Source organism: Montipora foliosa, chromosome 2 (assembly GCF_036669935.1).
Source record: "Montipora foliosa isolate CH-2021 chromosome 2, ASM3666993v2, whole genome shotgun sequence".
Classification (NCBI taxonomy): Eukaryota; Metazoa; Cnidaria; class Anthozoa; order Scleractinia; family Acroporidae; genus Montipora; species Montipora foliosa.
This window is the reverse complement of record NC_090870.1, coordinates 40,791,997-40,801,622: the sequence shown is the minus strand read 5'-3', so window position 1 is coordinate 40,801,622 and position 9,626 is coordinate 40,791,997. Positions and strand designations below refer to the sequence as shown.

Below are 9,626 nucleotides of genomic sequence, written 5' to 3'. Positions count from 1 at the left end.
GCGGGAAACACTACCGATAAAAAATCGGTTTCACGACTAGGCTGCAGATGAAAGAAAAGGGATAGACAAACAACCTCGTTTCCAGTTTTTCTCCCCTTTCCGACCGCTCCAGAGGGCAGAAATTGTAGAGTCCCTGGGAACGAGGTCGGAAGACACGTATATATACACTCATACTTTGCTCCAAACACAGGTTTTCATTTGAGTACGACGCAAGAACAAAATAAGGAGCTCAAATATGGATGATAAATGGTGTAATGCGCCTGTGAGAGAGATGATAAGCTTGTTGCTTGGCAACCGACGTAAGGACAACTGTAAAATTTAAGTCGCAGGCACGCTTCGAAGCTACAACCTTCGTAACACCGGTCGGATGCTCTACCAATTACCATCTACTTGAATGTACACATTTGAGGCGCATGACACTGTTGAACCCACAGACCAAATCTGTCTGATAACAAGAGCTACAACTAGATAAGCAACGTGGCTCCCGGCCTAGAATATGATGAAGCTCAGTGGGTAGAGCATCCCACTGGTGATACACAGGTCGGGGGTTTGAATTCTGGATGCAAAGAACGCTGGGCCTGGTTGTTCAAAAGCCGCTTAACGCCAATCCCAGATTACAAATTAACCAAGGAGTGTATTTCAACGCTGACATTCGGCAAAATTTTACAATAGAGGAGGTCAATATTGAAAAACAAAAATAAGCAAAAGAAACTTGAGAAAAAGAAACCAAAGTTTACGCTAGTCCTGGATTAAGTTAATCGCCTTTCGAACAACCGGGGTCTGATTGGCCGTTTTCATTAGGCCCTATGCCAAGGACCTACTAGTACATTAAGAGGTCATAGTTTGGCTTGAAAGAAGAGCTTTCGGTTGGAAGAAACGGTTAAATAAAGGAAACACATGATTTTAGAAATATGTATGGTTACATTTTTTACAGGTAATTTTAAATTCCTTAGCCTTGAAGGGGCTGCCAGATGGGTTTCTCGCATTCCGTGACCTTCCGTGGTCTAAACTCGTTTTACTTAAGCGACGACTTTGTCTTAATAATTCCATGTTGGTACTCTAATCCAGTACTTTGTAAGGTACGGTAAGTATAAGAGAGAAGGTTTGGGAAGCGATTGACGTAATACTCCACAACACCTTCACGACTTCCTAGGTAAATTTCCCGAAGTTCGTTTCCAAGTTTCCCAAAGTGGTCTATTTTGTTACGCAGCACTCTTAAAAGCGCACAAAGTTTTTCTCTCTGTTTATAGTATCCTTGCAAATCACTCCTTACAGGTGGGTCTAGCTGGTCCATCCAGGACCCAACAAAAACAGTACCAGCCCTACGCTCCAATAGTTCTTTAAAAGTGACAATATTTGGATCTTTGTCATCCTCAATACAATCTCCAATATCATGAAAAAATGTGACCATTTGCTTACTGTTCCACAGCAATGGGTGCACCAAAACGCCACTAGCTTTGATCCGTTCGATAGGATTTAAAATAATCATTCGTCTGAGCAGATCTTCCGCCAGAAACGCTATCTGCAAAGATTCTTGATAACATTCTTGCAGTCCAGTCAAAGAATAATGATAGTCTTGCGAAATGATGGCTCGTTGACAACTTGTCATATCTGAAACTGAACCAAATGGATGCCTCGTACCTCTTGTCAAAATGAAGTAGAAAACACAGCCAAGTGAAAAGATATCCACGGCATCAGTCCTGTCTTCAAGGTTCCAAAGTTCAGGAGCACACCACCCCAGCGTGCCATGTCTAATTTTATGCAACGACTCGTCCCCGCTAATGTGGCCAAGATCAAAATCAGAAATGACAAACCTCAGGTCGCTGCCCGTTCTTTTCCAAAGAATGTTTTGAGGTTTAATATCTCGATGCTGTATTCCAATTCCATGTAAATGGTTCAGCCCGGACGCAATCTGTGAAAAACACTTTCTCGGTTCAAGATAAACGGCAAACTCTTCACTCTTAACTACTGTTATTAGATTACCATGACACAGTTCAAGGGCTAGGTATGTAAATCTCGAGTCATTCTCGACACACAAATACTGAACGACATTCGGGTGAGGTGAGCCTTTCCTGGACACGTGCAGAAGTATCTCAAGCTCCTTGCCATTAAATTTCACTCTAGAGTATTTCTTAATAGCAGCCTCTCTTCCATCTTTAAGCTTGCCTCGGTAAACACACCCAGCCTTACCAATAACATTGCGTGTACTGAACTCAATTTGTCCAATACAGTGGTGCGCCTCTGCGCGCCGACGCCTCAGTATTAGAAATACAACTGAAACTGTGCCAAAGAGTACTGCCATAGTAATGTTTCTATGAATACTGGATTCCTCATTAGTAACGCAATGTGAGAAGTCTATTAGAAGGAGTTGCTTCAACAGAGTACCATTAAGGAATTCCGGAGACCTGCAAACAGCCTCGCTCCCAGAAATCAATGACCGGTTCAAGTTAATTATTCCTAACATGTCACAAGAGCAGTTCCACCAATTACCCTCGAGACGAAGCACTTGCAAGGATGTCAGTCGATTTAAGTTCTCCCAAGGAAGATTGCTTAGCCCGTTCACAGATAGATCCAAGATTTCCAGTTGTGGGACTCTGTCAAACGTTCCGGGGTGTATTTCTTGAATTGCATTGTAGGACAGATTGATCATTCGAGCCCTTGGAAGATTTTTAAAGGCACCTTGTTGAACCTCCTGAAGCAAGTTGTTAGACAAAGAAATAAATTCTAAGAAGGGTAAATGAGAGAATGTACCTTCTTGAATTAATTCCGCGTGATTGTCACTCAGATCGACAAATTTCAGAGAATTTAAAGAGTTGGCTTGAAACGTTTCCCGAGATAAAAAAGTTATACGACACCTGGAAAGAACGAGAGTCAAAAGCATTGGATTGACTGGAAACGGATTATTGTCAAATGAGTTTAAACCCACAGAACCAAGATGATAATCGTTGACCACTAAATCAGTTGTATTTAATGGCAGATATTTCGGGATGAAAAATCCCTGAAACAGACCAAATTTCATTCCTGTACAATTAACGGTGAATCTACTTCTGCTGATATTTTCAGTCACAGATTTCCAGGAGAAACATTCACATCCTGAATCACATGGGCTGCGGCTGAAGTCAACAAGCTGCCCTGTAACAAATGTCTGTCCCAAAAATAACTGCAAAACAAGGCACACACTCTGTATGAAGTTTAACCTCTCTGTACCTTTTGTCTTCATCTTGATGAAATGTCCTAATTTTGATCAGAAACGTTTCCTCTAAGAAACTCCCATAGAACTGAAGTGTAAAGCACGCAAACTGAAAAAGACAATAAGTAAGGTTAATTCATAGCTACTTCAAATAATTCAGCCTGAAAAGGCTAAAGAAAATCACACGTTTTCGGGTCTTAAATTGAAAAAAGTCTGAAATAGCTAAAAAATACAAGAAAACTAACGCTAAAATCGTGGAAACATAGTTCCCATGAGTAAGAATTGCAATGATTGGCATTGCTGCTTTACAGCTAGGAGACCGGGAGACCCCCATTTGAGACAATCCTGAGTTGACCATGGCTTAACTGAAATGTTGTCATGGTAGTTTTAACTCCCGATAAGCACTAATTGTGCTTCTCCTCAAGAGAGAACTGGTGACACGAAATTCGATTAAACGAAGTAAATCAGCACCATAACCGTACACAAAGGATCAACTACCCAACAGAAGAAAGGTAGGACAAAGGACCTTTTTACCGATACGGCGGCCATTTTGATTTCTATTGTTTCGAATAGCCATTATGGGATGCCCAGGGGGCAAATACATATTAATTTGCCCCCTGAGCATCCCATAATGTCTTTCGAAACAATAGAAATCAAAATGGCCGCCGTATCGGTAAAAAGGTCTATTTTATTGCCAATTTCTCACTTTACGTAATCACTTGCGAGTCTCTGGTCACTTGCTGGAAAAAAATAATCTTCAGAGTTCATTTGCGATTATATCCCGTAAGAGTTGAACGAATGAATGATAGAGAATATATGAAATTATCATACAAATTCGAATGACAGAAATTGAAATACATGAGAGTTACCGATCATCGAAGCTAAACAGGAACTTAGCGGCAGATCTAGAATTTGTAAATGTGATACAGATCTGACTCGAATATTGTGTATGACTTATTAAACGTCAGTATTTGTTACTGTACACTTGGTATTTTTGGTGATTCAATACATTTTAACAGGGAAAACCAAAAGAAACGTTTATATAAATGAAGAGAAATATGTATCAGATATACAGATAATGATTAATAAACATTTCTTTTGTTTTCCTATCATGAATTATTGTTGAGTTCTAGAAGCGGCAAATACATTTGATCGTGTTTATAGCAGAACAAATAATTGTTCGTTGACAATTCGCAGTTAAGTAGGTCAGGAGTGCCTTTGGACAGCAGAGATAAAGCAGAAACACAGCGAGTTGCCTGGTCGTTCTCCAATTGCGCTAAAAGCAGGAATTTGCCACATTTTATGCGACGAGTCCTCTACACAAGCAATTTTTCGTATGTGCCAACTTTTATTCCGTGGGATGCCGTAGGCAGCCACTGTAATAAATCGGACCTGTTTTTTTTGTTTTGTTTTCCTTCTCTTCGTCGTAATCTTCTCAATAGAGTGGGATCGTCCTTAATGGGCCGAAATTTTGAAGCGTCATTGATGACACCAAGGAATCCTTGGTCGTAGTCTGTTCAGTCCAATATTACGACACCATTCCCTTTATCGGGTTTCAGAATAACGATGTTAACGTTCTTGTTCTTACTTAGCTCCTTCAGAATTCTAGGTTTCTTGAGGTCGGCAGCCGTAGAACGGTATGAAGAAACATAACGATGAGCCAAATGAGAAAGATCCGAAGCAAGTTTTCCTGCTTGTTTGGTATCTTTCAAGTTCTTAGACATGGTGTGGCTGATAAGCTCAAAACATGTGAAGACATCTGAGTCTTTGATTTTTTGTGGCCGGATGGAGTGCGTTAATCCAAATTTGAGAATGTTGCGTTTTTCCGACGTGAGACTTTGGGAGGAAATGTTGGTAACGGTCTCATTAGATGTGAAAGGAAGAGACGTCTTGCGAGTGAGATTTTCGAGCTTCTTCTGATGAGTCTTGATGAATTGAGAAGCTTCTTTACTCATGACGTTATGATGTACTGTTCAGGACACTTTGAACAAGTTCAGTTAACTGATCGCTTTTGTGGATGAATTTCCGAAGTTCCTTAGAGCGTTTAGCGATGGCACTCCTCAAGAGCTGCTTTCGGATGGTGACCGTATCATGCCGGCTGGTGTTGGGAAGATTAAAACTGAGAAACGTAGGACAGACATTGAAGGATTGACAAGAGGAGCTCATCAAGCATTTTCCAGGAAGGTCGCAAACCTGAGAAGTTGCAAACAGATGCTGGAACCGAATTTAAGAACAAAACGTTTCAAACCTTTCTCAAAAAGGAGAATGTACATCATTTTGTGACCTACAACGAAACCAAGGCCCAAGTGGTTGAAAGATTCAACCGCACTTTGAAGCAACTTATGTGGCGTATGTTCACTACCAGCAGCTCGTACCATTATTTGGACCAACTGGACGATTTAGTCAATGGGAATTACATTCAAAGCGTGCACCGTAGCATCAAAATGAGACCAGCGGATGTCAACGGGAATAACGCATCAGAGGTCTGGAACAATTTGTATAGAAATCTGTTCAAAAGCCGACAAAGTATAAATTCAAAGTGGGAGATCAAGTCAAGATCAGTAAGCATAAACGCATCTTTGAAAAAGGTTACTTACCATCCTGGACGGAGGAAACTTTCACTGTTGCTCAGAGACTTCCGCGCGACCCACCCGTGTATCGCCTAAAGGAAGCAGACGGTGACTGGATTCAAGGCACTTTTTACGAATTCGAGTTACAGAAAGTGATAGAAACGGAAAAACAACTGTTTCGTATTGAAACAATTTTAAAACGCAGGGGACGAGGAGCGAATAAGGAGGTGTTGGTACATTGGAAAGATTGGCCAAAGAAATACGACAGTTGGATTCCGCATAACCAGTTGGTCGCTTTACAACAAACATGATTCAAGATAGCGACTTTTACGTGACACTTCCCAGTAATGCAAGCAGTAATTTATTTCTAAACAATTCCAAGTCCTCCTTTCGCGTAGCGCTACCTCGACAAATCCATCTGAAAGATGAAGAAGATTGGGAAGTAGGATTGCATCATATCGTGTATCCGCTCTCAATGTTTGACATTACAAATGACTGCAAACATTCTCACATCATGCTGGATCGTCCAGGTGACTCCACACCGTTTGTATTACCCGAGGGCAAGTATTATACAGCCTTAGATGTGACAGAAGGAATGTTACAATGCCTGAACATCGCTGACCCACCATCTAAGATTAAAATCACAGTGGACGACGAATGGAATGTAACGTTAAACTCGCAAACTGAAGGACTTCTGATCACATTGTCTACAGCTCGCGCGTTGGGATGGATAACCGAAAACAACACTCTTACACCCAGCGTTCGTTTGAATGCTGCACTCACCTTAGAAAGAAAATATGGTCATGATTGGTTCATCTTACCAGCTGGCACATCCATCACATATCCTGGTATTTACATCTTTCCTCCTTCGCTGTCGCTTTGCTCGTGTAAGCAGAGACTGGTTCAAGTTCAAACCAATCTCGTGGAACCGTGGCAGGTGGGTGACAAGCGCTTACCTCTCCTACATGAGATGGTACCCCTGGGCAGTTTTCGAGAAACACTCCTTGAAGAAAGAGAACATATTGTGTACCTACCCTTGCGGACAAAGATATTTCAGACCATTGAAACATATTTAACGAGTGGATACGGTCAAACGCCAGCATTTTTAGACAGTATCGTCAGCGTCGTTTTACATTTCCGCCGTCGATCAACATGACCAACAGTTTTTACATGGTGCTGACCAGTGATGCAAGTCTGACTCAGTATCCAGAAAACAAGGCGGCCGATTTTAAGATGCAGTTACCAAGTCAACTACACCTAAGTGAAGACTGGGAGGTGTCCATGACACGCATCATTTACCCTTACACCTGGCAAAACGTAGGTGAGAATCAATTGTCCTACACTTTGCTTTGTAAGACTGGCCCTGAACCCTGGAAATTGAACATCCCAAAACCAAGTGGCATTTACCGTACGGTCAAAGATGTCATTCACGGTATGACGAAGGGACTACACAATCGATTGAGAGACATTTATTTGAAGAGTGACAAGACCATTACGAGTCTGGAAGGAAACGAGTGTTTTTACATTTACCAGAAAGCACAAGATTACTTTGAGTTGAAGTTACCAGCCAGTTGATATGTGATTCTACCAAAGACATTAGCTCGCGCCTTGGGGTACTTAAACCATCAGTATAATATTCCTCAGCTGTACCAAATCGGAGGCCTTGTCCAACAGAATGATGATCACAGCGTCCTTCGTGCGAGGACAACGATAACACTTGTCAGAAAAGACGAATTGGTATGGGGATTGCTCTCGAGAGACGCTTTTCAAACTATCTACGTGTATTCCGATTTAATCGAGTCTCAAGTAGTGGGAGATGATCAAGCGAACTTACTTCGGATGCTTGTTCCTCGTGGTCAGCCGGGGAACATGATCACAGAAGAGGTCAAGGTGCCCTCCTACCATAGACTCCGTACAACTGTTTTCATCCGTGGCGATCAATATAAGGGGAGACACAGGTCAATTGATACCATTTGCTTCTGGAGCCGTACGCGTGACCCTGCATTTTCGGCGTCGTGATATTCTATAACAACATGTTACTACCTATGAACCACCGATATTACCCATATGGACGACATGTTGTACCCTATAGGCAGCACGGTAAAGGAGGAGACATTAGTATCTACGGAGGAACACACCCTTATGGTCAAGGGGGTAACGGCTTAGGTGGAATGTTTCGGTCCTTGTTCCGTTCAGCAACTCCCTTTCTCAAAACAACAGCAAAAAAAGTGGGAAAACGAATGCTCGATACTGGATTGGAAACGGGAATGCAACTTGTCCAACTTGTCAATGGTCAACCTTTAAAGAAAGCTGCCAAGACAAGAGCGAAAGCTGCTGGAAAAAATTTACTCACAGGGGTCATTGATGACATTACACAGCAAGGTCGAGGAAAAAGAGTATATAAGCGCGCGGATACGTCAAAGCGGCGCAGTGAAGGACAGACCAAGGAAAGGAGAACACCTCGTTCAACGTTCAAGACTATTTTTGATTAAAGATGGCATCAGCATACCCGCTCTCAGCCCCTGGTGTGAATTCAAGTTTACAATTGTTTGATGTACCTGTGACAGATGTGTCCATTGTTAGCAGCAAATGGATCGATTATGAACCGGTTCAAACGGGAACTAACCCCATCGAGTTTGTCAGCAAACCGTTAGCTGACTACATTGACATTAACAAGACAGAGCTGCGATTGGTAGTAAAGATTACCAAACAAGATGGATCGCCCACAGGGGATGGTAAGAAGTACACTCTGGTCAACAACGCCCTTCATTCCATCATCAAACAGTTTACCATCAAGATCAACGAAACGCTGGTAACAGAACAGTCAGACACTCAAGCATACAATGCTTACATCAAGACCTTATTGAACTTTACGGAACAGGCCAAGAAATCGTACTTAACCAAAGCTCTGTATTACAAAGACACTGCTGGACACATGAATGAAGTAGATAATACAGCAGAAAATAATGAGGGTCTGAATAGAAGAGCCACATTTACTAACAACGGCGCAGAAGTTGGGTTGGTCGGAGTACCTCTTTGTGACGTGTTTAATATTGACAAGTTGTTGCTTGACGGTTTGGAGATCAAAGTCAAAGTGGATCTGAACAACGATGCTTTTGTTCTCATGGCTGGGGAGACTCCAAACAACTGCAAACTAAAGATCATGTCTAGTACGCTTCGCATACGCACAGTGCGTGTTGCAGACAGTGTGAAACTAGAACATGTACAGATCATGCAAGGTCACAAAGGGAGCGCACCGCTACCAGCCATCTATACCCTGACCAGAACCCCTACGCAGGCAAGGATCATCCCTCAAGGAGTCTTAAATCACACTGAGACAGATCTATTCCACGGTTTCATTCCTCAGTGCATCATTTTTGGGCTCGTGCGGAACGATGCCTTCAACGGAAACCTTGCAAGAAATCCTTTCAACTTTGAGCTGTTTGACCTGCAAGACATTCGGCTGACTGTGAATGGTGAAGAAATGCCTTATTCTGCGCTGGATCTGACGGGTGGAAAAAAGATCGATGGTTACAACACGCTGTTTTCAGGAAGTGGAGACATGAATTGTGGGCACGGGCTTGACATTGATAGAGTGGATTGGGAAAACGGATACGGTTTGTTCCGTTTTGATTTGACACCGGCAGGAAGTGGACATCCCGATCATCTGATACCCCATCGAACGGGTAACGTGAACCTGTACCTGAAATTTGGAACTCAAACGAACTCAGTTCTGAATTTAATTGTGTACGCAGAATTTCAGAATCAGTTGGAAATTGATTGCAATCGTCGCGTGGTCTACGATTTGTCACAAGGCTCTTAGTTCATCGTCATGCATACGACCCAGAACTATGGCAAGCCTGTCT

The 9,626-nt window shown here is 42.3% G+C and overlaps 2 protein-coding genes across 2 annotated transcripts; one reads left to right on the top strand and one right to left on the bottom strand.

The window, feature by feature from the left end:
• Positions 1 to 4,707: 4,707 nt before the first annotated feature.
• On the bottom strand, positions 4,708 to 5,145 carry LOC137991695 (uncharacterized). The gene has a single exon (XM_068836733.1). The coding sequence runs from the start codon at positions 5,143 to 5,145 to the stop codon at positions 4,708 to 4,710; it is 438 nt and encodes a 145-aa protein (XP_068692834.1).
• A 3,109-nt stretch (positions 5,146 to 8,254) lies between these two features.
• On the top strand, positions 8,255 to 9,583 carry LOC137991694 (uncharacterized protein F54H12.2-like). Its single transcript, XM_068836732.1, has one exon. The coding sequence runs from the start codon at positions 8,255 to 8,257 to the stop codon at positions 9,581 to 9,583; it is 1,329 nt and encodes a 442-aa protein (XP_068692833.1).
• Positions 9,584 to 9,626: the final 43 nt, after the last annotated feature.

Excerpts from the sequence above, each read along its gene's own strand:
- LOC137991695 (XM_068836733.1), bottom strand. The coding sequence starts at position 5,145 with ATGAGTAAAGAAGCTTCTCAATTCATCAAGACTCATCAGAAGAAGCTC.
- LOC137991694 (XM_068836732.1), top strand. The coding sequence starts at position 8,255 with ATGGCATCAGCATACCCGCTCTCAGCCCCTGGTGTGAATTCAAGTTTA.